Source organism: Lissotriton vulgaris, chromosome 5, assembly GCF_964263255.1.
Source record: "Lissotriton vulgaris chromosome 5, aLisVul1.2, whole genome shotgun sequence".
Lineage (NCBI taxonomy): Eukaryota > Metazoa > Chordata > Amphibia > Caudata > Salamandridae > Lissotriton > Lissotriton vulgaris.
The window spans coordinates 67495986-67517054 of NC_141693.1; the positions used below are offsets into that span (position 1 = coordinate 67495986).

Sequence of the window (21069 nt, forward strand, 5' to 3'; positions counted from 1 at the left end):
GAAAAACAATTTTGGCCGTCAGATAGTTATGCTCTGTAAGACATATATATTACTTATGGGATGGAATTCCACCACTGGTCGCTGCCAAGCTTCCTTTTTTATTTTCTTACTATAAGTTATAATAAGTATTGCTGTACGCATTTCTCCTGGGTGGGAAAGGCTGTAAATACAGAATAGCTGCTATGCGCCCAGAAATGTAACTATTGAGTGGAACATAGGAGCACCGAAGTAGACTGCTGCGATATAACACGTTAATAATTAGCCGGCCAATGATACATTGTAAACTAATTGGTGCACATGTAATGTGATATCTGCGCAGTGTTGCAATAAAAATAAGTAAAAAAAAAAAAAAAAAATAGAATTGGTGCCTGAAATGAGTGGTCAGTGACCTGTGGGAGGTTTGAGGGTTGAAATGAGGCTTCTGAATACTCAAGAGGGTGCTACGGACTGGAGGGAGGTCACTGCAGATTGGAGAGAGATTTCTTAAGACGACGAGCAGATATGAGGAATCCAATGAGGTTTATGAGATCTGGACGACACCTTTTCTTGTTGGAGGGAACTCACTAAAAATTGAGGCCTGTATATGGCTTTATTGAAATTTTAATCATGTTTGAAAGCACTGAAGGGATGTTTTGAAGGCTAGCATCGTAATTAGGAAATTTTGAATGAGTTTTTGTACAACTCTGAATTGAGGAAAACCAGATGTGACTGTTCCAGTATGCACTTCCATTTTCTGTGTGTTAAGGGTAGTTTTTTTATTTTTTAGGACTTCAGTTAAGTTTTAAAGATACAAATATTTTTTGGTGAGGACAGCAGCTCATATCTGTAACAATTATTTCAGGACTCAAAGGAGTTTTCTGACAAGTTGCAGGGGTTTATGAAAATTTAAGAGAGTTTCCTGATAATGCAAGGAAGTTTTCTGAGGGCTAGATAATGATACTTTATTTGATAAAAAAAAATCATAAAAGGGTGGACTTACCACCATGCAGCGACATTTACATCCTAAAAAACAACGCAAAATCAACTTTAAATCAAGTTAAAAACTGATGTCGTAAAATATGCAAAATTAGCAGGGAGAGGTCTAAAAGGAAAAAGAATAAAAGGAATGGTGCGAGTTCGTTATGGGTGCTCGTTATTTTTAACTCATGATAAGAGGGAGAGAAATAAAAGTATGGGAGAATAACGGTAGTTCAAAAGGGGGCACGTTATTTTTAACTCGTGATACAAAAAGAGACCTTTCTGAGGGCTTAAGTTTTCAGGGAAAACCAAAGTATTTTCTTAGGACTTCGGGGGTTTTCTGAGGGTGCAAAGTAATTGTATGAGGATCTGAAAGCTTCCTAACACTTCGTGTGAGCTCAGTAGTGGTGTTTACTCACTGCAGAAGCGAGACCTGCTCCTTACACACTGAGAGGAGGAAAATAAAACAGCCTTACCTGCTGAGGCAGCCTTTAACATCCTGAAAAACAGAGAAACAAACAGTGAAATCAGTTTCCACAGAAGATGTTAAAGTTATGGCAATATTGTAGGAGTCGAACGCTTCTATCTATGGTTCAAAAACACTGACTGAGGTTACATGACAGCACATTCTGTAGCATTGCATGACTAAGCACAGAATGTGTTATTCTGAATGAGGTCATGTGGCATAGCCGGAACTTGTATTCTGAAAGGTAATGACATAGCACAGTGTCATTCTGAATGGAGTCACAAAACACAGCACATTCTGATATTCTGAATGGAGACACTTGACACATTGTATGATGTTCTCAACAGTGCCACATGCATGGATATCATTTAGAGTTTGCCAGGGGCGCAACTCTTGGCTTGCCCCCTTGTTACCGTTTGCTTTCGACGTAGCAAAATCAGTGCCAAGAAGAAAGACTCAGCCCGCCCTTATGGTAGTCATGCTCCACCTTCGATTTCTGCCAATTTTTTATTACACGAATACTGAATTCTGGTTTATTATTCACTATTACAGTAATAAAAAAAATTGAGAACCAGGATCTAGAACGAGTGACAGATGTTGTAAATAAAAAAATTGGGGGAAATATATGTGGGTGAGAGTGTCTTTGTGTGCAAGAAAGCGTGTCTTTGTGAGTGTGTTTGTGAGTGTCTGTAGGTGTGCGCATGAGTGTCTGTGAGTAAAAGTGAGAGTCAATGACAGGTAGTGAGTGAGAGCCATTAAAAGGTAGTGAGTGAGAATAAGTGAGAGAGTCAGGGAGTCAAAATGATTGACACTAAAAGTGAATGCACATGAGTGAGGGTGAATGAAGGAGAGACAATGAGGGATGTCACTTCCACTACCCCAAGCATTTTGTTGAATCAACATCCATGGTCATATGACAGCAGTGGGTAATATGAATGAGTTCACATGACAAAGTCTGATAGCCTAAAAAAAGTCACATGGCAAAATCTGTGATATTCTGCCTGGGATAAAATGAACCGGCACAATCTACAATTTTCTGAATGAGGCCACATGACCGTCTGATATTCTGAATGGGGTCAGATGACACTGCATTTTCTGTTATATTCTAATCTGTGTCACATGACTCCGCACATTTAATGCTGCACACAAAAAAGGAATATTTCACTTCCCTCTTTTGGTTTATTTACCAAACACTGTCTCACCTTCAGGAGTTCCCACGCAGGCTCCTCACACTTCTTTTCTATCTCTGTTATCAGGGCATTGAGAGAGGTGACTTGATTGGACAGTTTGGTAATATTTGCATTTTCTACTATGGTAATTTTCTTCTCCATCTCCTCCAGTCTTCTGTGCAGTGTTTGCTCATTTTCTTTCAGGAGTTGCTGCAGTTTTTCATACTCTGACTCAATTTTCTTCTTCTCAGTTCTTAACTTGCTCTGTGAGAAGCACAGAAAAGCTGGTTAGATAATAAAAATCTTCCTACAAGCTGTCCTCAGAGTGGGAGGACAAGAGGAGAGCAGAGTGGTAGATAGTTTATTTAACAAATCAGAACACTAGTATGCTTTTACTAATTTCTGAACTGCAGCCTCTTCCCATTGTACCATCCTCTGTCTTTCCCTCACACCTGCCTTCCCCTTTCCCTCAGATACCTCACAGACTATTGCGAGGTCAGAATTAGTATAGCCACAGAGACGCTCGATCCATGGAGCGAGTGCAAGTAAAAGACCCCACAGAAAACCTTGGTCTTTGCCTTGTTTGGTCAGTGTAAGAATCTCCGCTGCCAGATGTTATGTTATAGATATTTATAGCGCACACTGATACTTGGAGTGTCCTGTCGCGTAGGTAGGCTGAGGCTGTAAGAAAAGTATGAGTGCTTAAGAAGATCTTTAGAAGGGTCAGTCCGTAATTTCCGGTAGCTCACTTCATCACCTAGCTGGTTGAAGATTTCAAGCTTGTATTTTCCAACATCTTGCACCACAATCGCTCCCCCTTTATCAGCAGGCTTAATGACAATGTCTTTGTTGTTCTCGAGTGCCATTAGTGCTGTCTTCTCTGCTTTAGTGATGTTGAGCCTGGTGTGTTTGTATGCTTCAAGGGTCTTGGATACATCGTTAAATACAGTGCGTTCATAAGACAATATTTGGTTGGTCATTGAGTTGGATGGTGGGAAGAAAGTTTTCGTTAGCTCAAATTATTATTTCTATTGACCCTAGGTGCCCTCACTCACCCACACCACCAACCAGAGTCCTGAGGAAGACCCCGTAGTAAGGTGGCAACTTACCTACATCCATCGAAACATCGACCTCTACATCTGTACCTATCCATAAACAGATTAATATTACTGTGTTTCAATATATGGCCTAGGTTTCTAATTGTTTTCTTATGTGGCTTAGTAAATATGCTTTTGTGTTGTCAATGATGTATCCTATGACCTCACTGGATCTTTAATACCTTTCACTAAACCCAATCCTCACCAAAAACCACTTACCCACCCCGAATCCTTTTCGTTATGGGCACATTGTATTTATTGGAAGAATTTTCTTTGCCATACATGGCTATGATGGGGATGTGATTAACCCCTTCGCTGCGGGGGTTATTCCCCCGCTGTGCTGGGGGGAGGGGGGCACGAACAGCGCCCCTATGCTCATGACTAGCTGAGCTCGTCATGAGCTACAGTGCTCCTGTGCTCATGACGAGCTCAGGTCGTCACAGGTGTATTGACTCCCGTGGAACGCTCAGTACAGCAGGGGAATTCTCCCCGCACCTGAGCGTTCCACGGGCCACGACGAGCTGAGCTCGTCATGAGCACCGGAGCACCGTGGCTCATGACTAGCTCAGCTTGTCATGAGCGTCGAAGGAGTTAAATACCATCCTCCTATAACTAGTTGTGTTATTGTTTTCACTTAGACTGACTATTTGTGTTGTTTTTAAACAAAGTGCGTACTGGGACCACTTACACTGTAGCTTGGAGCAGGAGCCTGTGTGTTATCAGGTGAGGTATGTCACACTGTGGCTTAGAGCAGGAGCCTGTGTGTTATCAGGTGAGGTATGTCACACTGTGGCTTAGAGCAAGAGAGTGTGGGTTATCAGGTGAGGTATGTCACACTGTGGCTTAGAGCAGGAGCCTGTGTGTTATCAGGTGAGGTATGTCACACTGTACCTCAGAGCAGGAGCCTGTGTGTTATCAGGTGAGGTATGACACACTGTGGCTTAGAGCAAGAGCGTGTGGGTTATCAGGTGAGGTATGTCACACTGTGGCTTAGAGCAGGAGCCTGTGTGTTATCAGGTGAGGTATTGTAGCAGGGTTTCCGTTCTCCCACAGAACTGTGCATAGAGATCTAGAACCTCAGTGAGTTAGGATGATCCAAAACCCATCTCAGTGTCAGAAATCCCCTTACCTAGCTAGCTACAGTGTCTCATGGATCATTATGAAATGATCCATGTCTTAGACAAACCAGAACATGATCTTTAGAATACCTCAGGAATCGTGGAACACATGAACACTCTTTCGTTATATAATCATTTCAAACCAAAACTGAGAGTCAAAGAACACACGTGCAAGTTTGAAATATTTATTATTCAATGCAAGGTTCTCAAACGCAGTATCTTGTATAATACCAAAATGCAGATTATAAAAATCAGAGTTAGCAGCATAGTCACTAATCCATAGTAAGCAAAAGGTGATAGCATGTTACAATGCAAAATCTATAGAAATCTATATCACCTATATTTCGCGCACCCTATTTAGCATATTATTTTATATCTAAGAAGGTCTCATTCGGGCTTTAGCAGGGCGGACCCATACCTCTAAATGTCAGTAGGAGTAGATCACATCAACAGCTACCAGCTCTCTTCATGCGCAGCACCAAGTGTCTACGTTCATTCCCTGTAACTCTATCTTAAACCCGCGTAGAGCCCAAAATGTTGGCATCAACATTATTTGTGTTATGTCTAATGTGGTGCGAGGATCAGGCCTCCCAGCAACCTTGTGTTAGGTTATTCTTAGAGTGTGCAGCTCTCAGTGTGCAGACAGTTGTACCAAGTGTACCAGGCAAAGCTGATAGCATAGTAATAACATATTATTCTCAAATAAATCACATCACCGCTTCTAGGGTGAAAGCTACAACAACAAGTAGGTGTCGTGTGCAAAACTGAAGCCGAAGGAAAAATGGCTGTTTAAACATGTAATACACTCATGCTAACTTAACACAATATATGTAACGAATTATCCATATGACACCCCCCCAATGATCCGAGCACCGTCAAACATAAGGGAAAAGGCAATACTAAATCGGATACATAAAATGAAAGCGAAGTTCAATAATTTTGAGCTAAAATAAGCTAAAAAAATATGTATGAATGAATATGTATGAATGCCTACAGTGGCCTCAAATCTAAAAATAAAAACAAAACCTTCGAACCAAAAGTTATCCGCCAGGTCTCCAAAACATGAAATGTAGGACCAGGTCGCATTAATTCAAATGTCTGTAAGAGAAAAAGCAAGGCACTTATCCGATATCCAAAGTCATGTGCCACATTGACGTTATTTTCAGCGACATCACATGATTGAACTCTCCATCATTTGAGCACAGTTCATCCCTCCAATCCAGCAAGGGGAAAGTCATATTCCATAACAAAGCAATCCTCCCAGGCATCTCACGATTGGACAGTATATGCAAAGTAAGTTGCAACAGCCTCCAGTATGAAATCACTGCCATCATCCGAAAATAGTTCAGCAATCCAATTCAGCAATGGGAAAGAACATACGTGCTCCTCCAGCATCGGATCCTCCTGTAACGTCAGAAGACAACTCGGTGGGTTCACCAGAACGCTGTGTGTCAGAAAGGCATGCGCCGCTGCAGAGATCTCCCATTGACCCAGTACTTCATTTATCGCTGCCAAGGCCATAACTCTTTCGCCAGAACAAATCAGCTCGTGAGCCACTACGGGACGCATTAGCTGATCAAAATCGACGTCAGGAGCAGTCCTCAAGCATAGGCACAAATCAATGGCCCAATCGAACTCGCAGCTCAGGCAATGAATGCAAATGCTACTTACCAGTATGCATCTGTTCTTGGCATGTAGGGCTGCTGACATTCATATCTGTGCATAGTCCGCCACCTAGTGTTGGGTCCGGATGATTGCACATTGTTGTCCTGGAAGAGTCTTCGAAGTATCACGAGATAGGTGGCTCCTCCCCTGGACTACAGTGCGCATGGGCATCGCCTCCATCCCCAGATTGTTTTTAGCCATTGGCAGAGATGGAGTGAAGAAAGTGAGTGATGACCATGCTATGAGCATATGTGTGTATATGAATACATACTGCAGCTGCTACAGGCGCCGGGGAGGAGGGTGGGCGATATGAATGTCAGCAGCCCTACATGCCAAGAACAGATGCATACTGGTAAGTAGCATTTGCAGTTCGAGGCATGTGGGCTGCTGAATTCATATCTGTGCATAGAATACATAGCAGTCCCTCCATTAGCGGCGGCCGCCCGTGCCAGCTGCAGCAGTCTGAAAAAGCGTTTTTAGAACAGCCTGACCAACAGCTGCCTGTTGTTTGGAATGCACGTCTACACAGTAGTGCTTAGTGAAAGTATGAGTGGTAGACCATGTGGCTGCTCTACAGATGTCTTCTAAGGGAATGTTACCTAAGAAAGCCATAGAGGCCCCCAACTTCCTAGTGGAGTGGGCCCTCGGTGGGATAGTGAGAGTGCGCTTAGCTTTAGCGTAGCAGATCTGAATGCACTTTACTATCCATCTAGCGATTCCTGCTTTGGAGATTGCATTTCCCTTGTGTTGTGTGGCAAAAGCAACAAAAAGTTGTTTGGTTTTGCGGAAATCTTTTGTCCTGTCCACATAGTACATCAAGGCCCTCTTCACATCAAGGGTGTGGAGCATACGCTCCGCCAGCGTCTCTGGGTTTTGGAAAAACACCGGCAATTCAATTGTTTGGTTTATGTGAAACTGTGAGACCATTTTGGGTAAGAACTTAGGGTTAGTGCGGAGCACCACCCTGTTAGCATGTACCTGGAAGAAAGGTTCTTGGATGGTGAGCGCCTGCAGTTCGCTAACCCTCCGTAGCGATGTGATTGCTACTAAGAACGCAACCTTCCAAGTTAAAAACTGGAGCTCACAAGAGTGCAGTGGCTCAAAGGGAGGACCCATCAGCCTTGTAAGAACCACATTGAGGTTCCATTCTGGAGCTGGTGGAGTCCTTGGTGGAATGACCCTTTTGAGTCCTTCCAGAAAAGCCTTGATAGCAGGGACCTTAAAGAGTGACAGGTGCTGCCTATTCTGGAGGTATGCTGCCATAGCCGACAGGTGAATGCGGATGGAAGAGTAAGCTAGATTACTACGATACAGGTGAAAGAGGTAACATATGATGTTTTGAATGGAAGCGTCTAGCGGGTCAATGCTGTGGTCCCCACAGTAGATGACAAACCTCTTCCATTTAGCCGCATAACAAGCTCTAGTAGTGGGCTTCCTTGCCTCCCGAATGATGTCCATGCAATCGGGAGGAAGATTGAGGTAGCCAAACTCTAGGACTTCAGGAGCCAGATCGCCAGGTTGAGCTGTTGCGGATCTGGGTGCTGAATGTCGCCATGGCTCTGCGTCAGAAGGCTGGGAGTGAGATGAAGCCTTTGATGCGGTACCACGGAGAGTTCCAGAAACGTGGTGTACCATGGTTGGCGAGCCCACGTTGGAGCAACCAGGATGAGCGTCATCGAGTGTTGCCTGAGCTTGCGTGCCACCAGCGGTATCAGAGGTGCTGGGGGAAAAGCGTACGCAAATCTGCCTGACCAGTTCATCCACATCGCATTGCCCTGTGATTGGGGGTGTGGGAATCTGGCGGCGAAGCTTTGGCATTTTGCGTTCTCCTTTGTGGCGAACAGTTCTATCTCTGGATGACCCCACCTTTGGAAGTACGGTTGGAGTACTGATGGATGTATCTCCCACTCGTGCATCTGATGGCTGTGCCTGCTGAGCAGATCCGCCATTTGATTGTCCTTGCCCGGGAGATGCTCTGCCATGAGGAAGATGTTCCTCTGAATGGCCCACTTCCACATGCTCTGAGCCAGATGAGACAGCTGTGGAGAGTGTGTACCTCCCTGCTTCTGGATGTAGTACATGGCCGTCATGTTGTCCGTCCGGATCAACACGACCTTGTTGCACAGATGTACTTTGAACGCCTTTCAGGCCATGAAGATTGCCATCAGTTCCAACACATTGATGTGCATCTTCCTTTGCTGAAGTGTCCATAGTCCCTGCACAGTGTAGTGGAGTACATGCGCTCCCCATCCCTGGAGAGAGGCGTCCGTCGTCAGGATGATCTGTGGGACAGGCTCTTGGAATGGTCGGCCCTTGCAAAGGTTTTGTGGATTCCACCAATGCAGAGAGTTGTATGCCCGACCGCTCACCAACACTAGGTCTGTCAGTTGCCCATGAGCCTGAGTCCACTGACGTGCCAGGCACTCCTGAAGCGGACGCATATGTAGTCTCGCGTGCGGGACAATGGAGATGCAGGAGGCCATCATGCCTATCAACTGCATGAACACCTTCGCTGGAAGCGAGTGTTGGGGTCTGAATCGTTGGATCAGCGCCTGGATACTGGCGATACTCACTGAACTCGGCTGCGCAGTGGCTGCCAGAGTGTCGATTGTCGCGCCCAGATACTGTCGCATGTGGGCGGGCTGGAGATGGGACTTTGGGTAGTTCAGAGAGAATCCCAGATCGTGCAGGAGGTGAATGGTGCGTGACACGTGGTCTACGCACTGCTGTTCCGTTTTTGCCTGAATAAGCCAGTCGTCTAGGTATGGAAAGACATGGACGTGCTGGCGACGGAGATGCGCCGCCACAGTCGCTAGGCATTTCGTAAATACTCTCGGTGCCGTGGTGACCCCGAACGGCAGGACTCTGAACTGGTAATGCTGGTCTAAGATCGTGAACCTGAGATACTTTCTGTGGGAAGGATGCAGGGGAATATGAAAATAGGCATCCTTTAGATCCAGCGTTGCTAGGAAGTCCCCCTGTTGAAGCAGGGGAAGCACCTGCTGCAATGTGAGCATATGGAAGTGCTCCGAGTTGATGTACCAGTTCAGGGGCCTGAGGTCCAGGATCGGCCTGAGTGATCCGTCCTTTTTGGGGATCAGAAAATACAGGGAGTAAACCCCCGTTCCCCGTTCTTGCAATGGAACGAGCTCTATCGCCCCTTTTTGCAGCATGACCAGAACTTCTTGCTGCAACAAGGTCAAGTGCTCGTCGGACATAACACGGCTTCTTGGCGGTATGTCCGGTGGGATGGACGTAAGTTCTAGACAGTACCCGAACTGGATAAGAGACCTCACCCACCTGTCCGTGGTGATGGACCTCCACGCCGGCAGGAACTGCTGGAGTCTCCCCCCGACAGGTGTCATGTGATCGGGGGGAAGTGACAAGACGTCACTGCTTGTTGGTGGTGGTGGACCTGGAGGCATTGTTTCCACGTCCCCTGCCTTTGATATTATTGCCTCTGTAGCCACCCCTGCCCTTGTTGTTGTTATACGAGGACTGGGTGTTACCCTTGTAGTATTGCGTGGACTGGGATGCCTGGCCCCTTGAGGTGCCTCTTGAATTGGAGCGGCGAAAGGAACCACCCCGAAACTGCTGACTTTGTAAAGCCCCCATAGACTTGGCAGTTTCTGTATCTTTTTTCATCTTTTCTAGGGAGGCATCCACCTCAGGGCCGAACAGATGGTCAGGATTCACTGTTTGACCCAATATTGTGGTTTGTATGTCGGGTTTGAACCCCGAAATTCGAAGCCAGGCATGGCGTCTAAGTAACACACTTGTATTGATAGCCCTGGAGGCAGTGTCTGCCACATCTAGGGCACATTTGATGGATGCATTTGTAATGAGTTTACCCTCCTGAATGAGCATCTCCCCCGCCTCCTTGTATTGGTCAGGCAAGTGTTGCAGGATGGCCTCTAATGTGTCATAATGGGCCCTATCATAACGTGCAAGCAGGGCTTGAGTGTTAGAGATCCTCCAGATGTTCGCTGCCTGTGCAGCAATGCGTTTGCCTGATGCCTCAAAGATCTTGGACTCTTTGTCTGGGGGAGGAGCGTCACCAGTAGTCTGCGAATTCGCCCTCTTTCGAGCGTTGGAAACCACCAGGGAGTCCAATGGCAAGTGTCCCTTAATATACGTGGGATCCGTGGACGCCGCTTTATATTTCCTGTCGATGCGAGGATTGACCACCCGCGCCCGGGTGGGCTCCTTGAATACCTCCTGTGCATGCTTCAGCACCCCTTTAAGCATTGGTAGTGTCTTGACTTGTTTTTCGGCCACCGAGAAGGTGTCGACTAAAAAGTCCGCATCCACGGGGTCCGAGTGCAGTTCGACGTCATGGTTCGCTGCAGCTCTCTCTATTAAGGCATTGAAGGCCGCCGAGTCCTCTGTCGGGGACGTCTTTGCGGCGAAAAGTTGAGTGTCCTGACCCGACTGCGGGTCGTCTGCGTCGCCTCCTGCTGTCCAGGGCACATGCTCCTCCTCCGGATCCGAGTACGCAGGATAGGTGTACTCGTCCTCTTCCTCGTCCACATCAGGCGCGGGGGAATGGACCGGCGAGTGTTCCAAGGCTTGTGGAGACAGAGGTTCCATCAGAGCCGAAGAGTCTGCAGAGTACCTCTTGTTCTTGAGAGGAATTTTAAAAGGTTCCAAGGCCGGCTCCGACGTAATCTTTCGTTTGAGGAGCGACAATTTTCCGGTGTTGGCGTCGATGATCACCTCACGACGTTCCTCCACCGCAAGCGGCTGGAGCCGAAGCTTCGACACCACCAGGGCAGCTTTCGGCGTCAATACCTCCTGTGAGTGTCCGCCCTGTTTCGGCGCGAAGGCCTTCGGCGCCGTTTTGGGTGGAAGGGTAAAACGAATGGGCGTTTGTTCCTTAGCAGGCTTCGGCGTGGGTCTAGGCACTACAGTGTCCTGGCTGGGAACCACAGAGGACTGTTGGATCCGCTTTAAGGATTCCCCCACCTTCCTTGTAAGGGATGCCGAGGGCTGAACCGGCTCGAGCGACTCTTCGTCTCCGAGAGCCCGATCGCCGGTAGGCCTCTTCTTCGGGGCCGACGCCCCATGGCTAGGCGCACCGTCGGCGTGACGCTTCTTCGAAGACGTCTTCGGGTCCACGACCCCTTTCGGTGCCGACGCAGCCGCGTCGGAGGCCTTCACCTTCGGCGCCGACCCAGAGGGCTTCGGGTCGGCCATTTTGGCGTGGCTCTTCTGGTCGGCCATTTTGGCGTGGCTCTTCAAGTCGGCCATTTTGGGTTTCGTGGAAGTTGACGCCTCCAGAACCTTCTTCACCAACGCCACTTTCGGTTTCAGTTTTGCATCCGAGGGTGCGAGACCAGTTGGCTTCACTTTCGGTTTCTTCTTAGAAATGTCCGTGACCGGGCCCGGAGGCGGGGACGTAGGACTCATAGTTAGATCTTGGGTAAGGCCCGAAGGCGATCCCTCGACCTGGGCCGTATGACGGGGAATAACCCCGGAGTCTGGGTGGGGATGCTCTTCCTCCGAGCTATCTCCCATCGTGGCACAAGCCAGTTCGTCGTCCCCTACCTCGTCGGAGACTTCGTCGTAGGCCTCCTCACCCGCGTCGCAGGTCTCTTCCTCGGACGCGGGGCCAGAGTCCGACCCTTGTACGTCGTCTTCTCCCTCGACAGATTCCTCAGGTGGGGGTGCCGAAGCCGACAATTGAGCCTGGTGCCGATTAGCCCGGCGAATCTTTAAAGTCTTCTTACTTCTAAATTTCGAACACGCCATGCAGGTGTCTTCACGGTGAGTCTGGGTGGGGATGCTCTTCCTCCGAGCTATCTCCCATCGTGGCACAAGCCAGTTCGTCGTCCCCTACCTCGTCGGAGACTTCGTCGTAGGCCTCCTCACCCGCGTCGCAGGTCTCTTCCTCGGACGCGGGGCCAGAGTCCGACCCTTGTACGTCGTCTTCTCCCTCGACAGATTCCTCAGGTGGGGGTGCCGAAGCCGACAATTGAGCCTGGAGCCGATTAGCCCGGCGAATCTTTAAAGTCTTCTTACTTCTAAATTTCGAACACGCCATGCAGGTGTCTTCACGGTGATCCGGTGACAAGCATGTATTGCACACGGGGTGCACGTCGAGGTGCGAATATTTAGAGTGACACAGCGGACACTTCTTGAATGGAGTCCGCTCCATAGCAAAGGGTGTAGTGTAGGCCCGTCCGCGTCGAAAGCACGTGGAAGGGCAGTAAGAGATCGGAGCTGAGAGTCAGTAAGAAACCCGAACGCAACTATACCGACGCCCAGCCTAAAGACCTTTTGGTCTCGAGTAAAAAGTAGAACAACTATCGGTTCCGATAGAGGGAACCGAAACACATCCGAACCCAATGGCGGAAAAAAACAATCTGGGGATGGAGGCGATGCCCATGCGCACTGTAGTCCAGGGGAGGAGCCACCTATCTCGTGATACTTCGAAGACTCTTCCAGGACAACAATGTGCAATCATCCGGACCCAACACTAGGTGGCAGACTATGCACAGATATGAATTCAGCAGCCCACATGCCTCGAACACACAGGTTGGACACACGTGAAGTCAGTGAACCGAAATGACAATCTATAAGCTGTGCTTAATGCTGCAAGCGGCAATGTTCCATAGTAATTGAGCATCCGATTACGGCACAGTGTCAGGAGGTGTTGAACGGCTTCTTGCGCAGGATGGGCATCCATGTTTTATAAAGAAAAACAATAACAAAAAGCCCGCAGCCACAGCCAGTAAAACAGGTAGTCCACCAAACAAACTTGAAAAAATAGAATGGAAAAACGTGGGAATGATACCAAAGATTTTCTCAAATGTAGTCACGAGGCCACTGCTAACCAATTTAAAAAAATGTGCGAGCCCAGTCGTGGAAGATGCATTAAAGATCTGGTGCACCAGCTCACAGAAATGAAACGGCAAGTCAGTATTTAAAAGCGCCTGCACCTCTGTGCGTGTGTTAGCTATGTGAAGGACATAATTTTCCCGTGCCGAACTCCGGGTCACTTGTTTTTGAGACAAAAGGGCCCTTATTCTGCTTAAACCATTGAACTTCGCCTTCAAGGTTGGTATCCGTGGCCAAATGGAGACATCTGGAGACCCATGCGTGGGTGGGTATAGAACATTTTTGCAACACACCACACGCTCTGATACAGTTACCACATAAGCCACACCAATTAATAACCCACAACATACTTCGTTGTTTAAAAGCAAATAACTACCATTAGTCAATAATGTAAATGTGGGAACCACAGCTGGAACTGGCGTGCCTTTTAAAACACATGCTAAATTTGGCCGGTCCTGATTACAAGAACCGTGTAACTGAATGTGTCTGCATATTAATGAATGGTCAGGTGACTGTGTGCATTCCTCACCATTAAGATTTACTTCTTTTCCATCCTTCAGACATCTGTATGTGTATGGTAACGACCATGCCTCATGGAGGAATGCATTGCCTAGTGGTTCATATCGTCCTATAGCAATATATCGCATACAATTAGTAAATTTGTATAAGGGAAATGGTAATGTAATTAATCCATGAATAAGCCACGTGGCAGCAGTGGTTTCAGCAACAGAGAACGGCAAGGATTCTAGCTTCTCAATATGTAACATAGAAAATGAAGCATCACGCATTGAAAGCATGCGCTGCTTTTCAGTCAGATTAAAAGGGGCGAAAAGGGACGAAACGTTCAATGAGTTCCAGGGAACTCGACCAGCCTTAAGTGTCTGTAGGGTCCATGCAAACTGCATTACAGAACGTAATTGATTTTGACCATGGTATAACGTGGACACTTCATTATGTACAATATCAACAACAGAAGAAACAATATTATCCAACGTGCAAATCCTGGAAGAAAGCAAGTTAATACTGTTATCGACCACTGCAAGCACTTTTTCCAAATTTGCTTGATCAATAGCTCTCAGGCGTTTAGCTGCCTCAATCTGTGAAAATTTCCAAATTTCATTGTACACAGCATAAAGCCAGCGTTTAGATCTACCCCTAGCCGGGCCTTTTATAAAATCATTTAGCTCTATATTCTCATTCAACTGGGACAGATGCAGTTTAACTGCAGCCAAAGTGGAATGTTGTAACCAGTTCTGACACAATTTGCCTACTGAATAAGTAGTAACAGTGTGATCTGTTTCAAACCGGGGATCTGGCCTGATGTGTGTAAAACCTTCAGACAAACCCAAAAAACGACGTTGGCAAGAATCAGAGCTTCTTTGCCACAAAAGCCACCCCTCCGGATCAAAACTGGAAATATTAAAGGAGGAATTGTGCAAAAGTGCTTGTATCCCACTGATGGACAATGTAGAGAAATTACTCCAACCTGAATATTCTTCCAAATCAGGGATAGTAGGTGTATTCAATTTTTTAGATGTAGCCAATCCAAAGCAAGTTGTTTGAGAAATAGTATAATTTAAAAACAACATGTGATTCGGGATGAGACATGCACGATGCAAAGCCTCAGTGCCTTGTACCTGCCAATCTTTGGTACCCCAAACCGATTTAAGGTCAATAGCCTCCTTCCATAACTCATAGCCATCTATAGCTAACCTGTCTAGAAAGGACTTCGAATACAGCAATTTTGTATCGGTAAGTCTAACTTTGGACATGAATTTCTGTTTCACTTTAAAATAAAACGACTCAGGATTTGATTGATTAAAATCTGTAAAATAAGAGCATTTTCCCAGAAATGTACTTGAGCTCCCCTGCAAAGGAGCAGGACAATGTTCCCACTGTGTGTAGTTCACAGGAACCCTCCTGGAACTTGTTTTGTGTAAGAAATGATTTCCATAATGTTGATAACAAAACAAATCACCATAATTGACAGAATCTAAGTACAAATCCTCAGCATCAAAGGCCGCATAATATTTCAAATCATAGAACAATGCTTCTACTGCCTGAAGATCCCAATCATCAGAACGAATATTTTGCTTAATCACATCTCCCATGTTTACTCTAAGCACATTAGGAACATTAATAACTTCTGTGGGGCAATGTATCTGAAACCTAACCACATCCCACACAATCCCATCAAGGACAGGCCAAGCAGTAATCTCTACTGTATTTAAGTCTCTTTTTAGTCTGTGTGCTGAATGTGAGGAGGAAAGAGGGGCCAATGTTCCATTAAGGTACCGAATTCCTGTTCTTTCTTTCACATAATGGCCATCGATCAGGCGGAAAAAATAAAACACAAAACCAATTGACATAAAAAGATAAAATGAAAATAGTATCAGCCAAACGTATGTCCAAGGTGGAATTAGAAAATGTTTTTTAAACAACGTGGCATATTTTGCAATAGTCGATGGTTTCTTTGAAAGTTCCGAATCAGAGTCAAAAGAGAATCTGGACTGGTTAGCCAAACGAGCTTGTAAATCGGACATAGATAAATCAGCAGGATCTGCATAGGTCAGCTCATCAATGTTAGTAACAGGAATAGTATTTAATAAAGGACTGGATATAGCAGGCATCTCGAGGGACACCTCCTGATCTGCACCAGATGTAATAGCCAGCACAGAGTGCCTCACCATGGAAGGACAGGATACAGCCGGTGTCATGCTATGAAGAATCGGCCACCCTGTGTGTCTTGACATTGTCAATAGAAATAAATCTGTTTTCTTTACGACCTGGAAGTGGTGGTAAAATGACTGTTCTTGTGCCCTTCACTCCAAGAACCCGAACTGGTGCACGATATGAGGGACCAAACTCCTTGTTATCGATCTTCTCTCGAACCAGTTCTCCAACTTGGGGTAGCCAGCCAACTACCGGGATCTGCAACGCATCATCCGACTTGGAGGGCAAGTGTTCCTTAGCAAGACTGTCTCTGGTCTTTTGTAGATCCTGTAAAACATTGCAATGTTCATCTACGTCAAAGGCCGCGGCCTGGGCCTGGCAGTCTACACCATCGAGGTCAGGGACGTACATCTTGATACCAAAGAGCATTTCGTATGGGGTCCGCCCACCCAGAGACCTTCTAGGGAGATTATTAAGCGCACGCTGCACGCCATAGAGGTGGGTCAGCCAGTTTCTACCAGTGCCTATAACTCGGGCTGTCAAAGATTGCTTTAAGTCGCAGTTCATTCGTTCTACTACACTATTGCCCTCGGGCTTGTAGGGACTTGAAAACTTGACTTGGACTCCCAACGAAACCATAGCATCCTTATACGCCTTAGAGGCGAAAGCCGGACCCTGGTCCGAATGGAAAGTACCACAGGCAAAAATTCCCACAAAGACACGCAAATCCTTAATGACAGTCCGCGAATCAGCGCTTCGATGTGGCCATACCCACACAAAGCGTGTGCATGAGTCAACTGCTACTAAGATGTATTTATACGCAGTATCAGAGGAAAAAGGACCGCAGTGATCCAAATAAACACAACCAAGCGGTTTATTAGAGATGTACAACTGTGTCTGAGGCGGACGCGCAGCAGTAGAAGGCTTAATCTGCTGACAAATGTCACACATAAGGACATGATCGCGCGTCTGTTTGTACAGTCCCCGCCACCAGAACCTTTGTTGTAGCTGAGTTACAGTGGCTGAGACGCCCGCATGCGCAGACGCCACACCTTCATGAGCCGCTGTAATCAGAGAAGCCCTGCGATCCGAGTTGGGAACTAGACGTTCGCCAACTTCAGGAATTTTCACATAAGGAACCTTATCGGGACTTAAGTGGTATGTGTACTTCGAAGGGAACCCCGCAGGATATTTACCTCCCTTCTCCGTGGCAGCAACAGCCGCCAAGATGTCATCATCTATTTTGCTTTTGGACCTCGTGACTGCTGCAACTAAGTATTTTGATACCGCAGACTTCGCTGCCTCATCAGCAAGCGAATTACCAACAGCGTGGACCCCCACGCGCTGATGGCCGAGAGTATGAATCACAAACACGAGCGGCAGCTTCTCTTTAAGTTCCGCCACTCGGACCCAGATCATTTTATGTTTTATTGTGCTACCTTTGGAATCACGAAAATCATTCTGAATCCAAAAGAACAAGTTCTCATTGTAAGACTGGACACAGTAGTAAGAATCACTTACGATTAAAGTCGTCACACAAGGATCAGCGTACTCCAATGCGAGCATAAGAGCACGAAGCTCTGCTAATTGTGCGGTGCAGTCCCCTAGTGTTTTCGTGTGCACGACACTGGACTTGAACTCATCGTTCACCATGGCACCGACCACAATGGCGCAAGCGGAAACGTAGGCATGTTTAGAGCCATGCGCAACCTGCGCCGAACCATCAGTGTAAATGATACAATGGAAATCCTCCAACGGCCGCATCGCTAAAGGAGCAGGATGAACAAATTCATACTGTAAATACTCCTGCGACCGTAAAGCGGCGTCAAAAATAAACGTGACATCCTGGGATGTCAAGGAAGTAGCCCACTGAATCCACCGAGGGTGCAAAGCTTTAGAATTTGGTACACTGGCTTTCGTGACCGCCTCCAAGGCAGGACACGGGGTAACCACCAACATGCGTTTTCCCTGTGACAGGGCACGTTCCTTAAGAATTGCCATCTGTACCGCCGTTAAAACTTTCTCCACAGTGGAAAAACGCAGTTCAGCCGAAGTGTATAAGTGTGACTTGTAAGCAATAGGTACTGTATACCCTTCATTAAAAGTCAGGTAGGTGAAACCCACCGCCCCAGGGATAATTCTTATCACCAGGTTGGTCTGGTTATCACGAGTCTGTAAGTAGTCAGAAGCGAGCAAATCAGCCTGCAAAGACTGCAGAATGGCTGAATGCTCAGGCAGCCAGCATGATTTGGAAAAAGATGGTTGTATCAAGGCATACAAAGGCTTGATACGCTGGGCATATCCCGGAATCTATGTCCTCCCGAAATTTAAAAAACCCAGCAAAGACTGTAATTTTGTCAGCGTTGTCGGAGAGCGCAACTGCGCGCACTTCTCCAGGAAGTGAGGAGCCAACCCCTTGCCTTCGTGGTTAAGTTCATAACCCAGAAACAACACTGTGTACTCCGCAATGTGTGATTTTGCAAAGTTAAACTTGTAACCCATGTCTGCAAAGTTACAAATTATGCTGTTTACTCTACACAGATGCTCCCAAAGTTCGTCGTCTGTGAGATAAATGTCATCCACATAAGAACAAGCAACTGGATCGAAGCTCTCCAAAAGAGAGACTATGCGGGCGGAAAACACTCCAGGACTATTCTTATAGCCCATTGGGAGTCGTTTAAACATTTTTTGTACGCCGCCGCACGTAAAACTGGTCCATTGGGAACTTAGACCATCTAATCTGTGTGCATACAAACCATTGGAAATGTCAAGCGTGGTTTTGAACCGTTTACGCTCAAGACTATTCACTAGGGCAGAGCCGTGAGTATTCTGTACTGCACAGTTACGGCAATGCGAGTTCAAATGCCGGTAATCCAAAACCAGACGATATGAGCCGTCCGGCTTGTTCACAGTAAAAAGGGGATTATTCATTGGTGACACACACGTTTCAATTACACCTTGATATTCCAATTGTTCAAGGATCGCCGCGACAGAAGCTTTAGCTTCACGCCGTATGGGATACCGAGGTTGTGGCTGCGGCTGTGACCGTAAAGGAATCTCATGGCTAGGGGACAATTTATCCCAGCCACACTGATTTCGGTACACAGCCGGCGCAAGCGCCAGAGCCCACTCTTCTGCAAAATGCAGCGCTTCCACTCTCGATACAGTGTGCGCGAAACTGGGGAGGATCACCTCCTCCCCTCGCGGAGCTGCGAGAATAAAAGGTGGGGGCCAGTCAGCCTCCGAAAGCAAAATGTCATACGTAGACGAAAGATTTTCCCAAAATACCCCTTTTAAAGTTCGCTGCATGTCACCTTCAATTAACAGGACAATTTCAAAAAGTCGTTCAGGGGGAGCAACATGTGTATCAGCCGTTTCAATCACAACATAAGTGTCAGTCGCTGTCACCTTCAACAGTGGACGGAGGGCCTCTCTCACTATGGTAATCTCCGCCGCGCTGTCCAGCAAGGTCAGAGCCCACGTCAGATTCCGAAGCCGCGTTCTCACTATCTGGGGCATATCGATGCGCCGTTAAGGCTGCGACCTTCTTCTTGGCAAACTGCGGTCTCTTGGGTGTAGAGTCGTCCCGCTGATCCCCTTCACTTCGCGTGCGGGGCTGACCACGTCCTTGCTGGCCACCCCTGCCCCTGCCGCCCCCTCCACCACCGGTTGACGGAGCCAATGAGTCCTGAAAGGAACGAGGAGAGCGTTGGTCAGAAGCCTGAAATCTTTCAGGCGATTTAATCGTCGCGCGATCGCGCAAATCATAAACTCGATCTGACTGCGCAGGCAGTGAAGGCGCAGGACTAGAAACCTGTGTCTGCTGTTGTTGTTGCTTACCCTGATTCTGCTTTTTTGGCCAATTTTGTTTTTTGGACTTGGGTTGTCCACCTGTTTCCGAAGACTGTCCCTGGGGCTGTTTCTTCTCCTTCTCAGAAAAAGCCTTTACACCCTTAGAAGTGCGGCCAACCATTTTATAAGCCGCCACAATAATCCTTGCTAACTGACGGGGTTTATCGGCATCGGGAACTAACGCCAGAGCATTGGCCACCTGAAAGTTCACTGCATCCCCCTTGACATTCGCAAGGATAAGACCGCAAACTGTCTCAAACGAGCCACTCAGGCGCATACCCAATTCAACCGCCGACTCTGGTCCGTGATCATCCTGAACACGTTTAAGGACCGCAGAAAGGTTTGACACAGACGGGGTGCCATAGCACCTCGAGTAAACCGCTGCAAAAGTCTTACCCCATGTTTCACAGTCAGCAAGTTCAGGGGCTAAATCTTTCGGTAAACTGAGCGTAAGAATCCGGTGTTTTTCACCAGGAGTCGTATTAGGAAACACAGCCTCCAGCTGGTCGAATTTCTCGGCAAGCCAGTAAGGAAAATCATCCTTATCCTGGGGCTTCTTGCCCATAACGGAATTCACCATGACAGGACTGATTTTCAAACCAGCCTGTTCTGCTCGAAGCTGCGCACCTGCGGGGGCTGCGCCATGAACATTACGACCAATGTAATGAACAAGCGCCCTAATCACTCCAACCGCGACCTCATGAAGACGCCGCAGGTCAGCCACATTACAAGTAGCGCGATTAGGGTGAGGAGTAAATCCACCCAAAGCGGGCCAATTTGTGCCCGGAATGGACAAAGGACCTAACCTCGGAGCTGTTAAAGAATGGGGTAGGGCGCCACCAAACCAAACTCCGTGCTGCCAAGCATCTATAGTTACTTCCAGTGCCCTGTACGGAGCATAAGCCGCCGGTACAGCCGAGGCAGTGTATGAATGGAACACACCCGAATTAGCGTCCACTTCCGGAAATGTCACCCAGGAATAAAACAATTCGTACGGGTACGCATGTTCCGCACTCACCACTAGAACCACAGCCAAGCCTTCCACAGGGACATTATATGCCCGCAAGTGGTCACGAACCGCGATGCGGCTATGCTGCGGTATGTCCACGGCCATGTTAGCACAGGAAGACAAAAAAGACAAAGAACACTTTGTAGCACAACTGGGTAGTAATTCAAAGAAACCGTTTTGTAGAAGAATTCAAGCTTGAAAAGACCTATTTAAAAAATAGGTA

At 47.2% G+C, this 21069-nt stretch overlaps 1 protein-coding gene across 1 annotated transcript in view; it reads right to left on the minus strand.

Moving 5' to 3' along the window:
• Nucleotides 1-21069, minus strand: part of LOC147710193 (E3 ubiquitin-protein ligase TRIM39-like) — a 143472-nt gene that overhangs the window by 58215 nt on the left and 64188 nt on the right. Inside the window, exons 3-4 of the mRNA XM_086920878.1 lie at nucleotides 2626-2856; nucleotides 1434-1456 (exon numbers count right to left, since the gene is read on the minus strand). Of these exons, the coding sequence (XP_086777004.1) occupies nucleotides 1434-1456; nucleotides 2626-2856 (254 nt within the window). The remainder of the gene's footprint in view (nucleotides 1-1433; nucleotides 1457-2625; nucleotides 2857-21069) is intronic.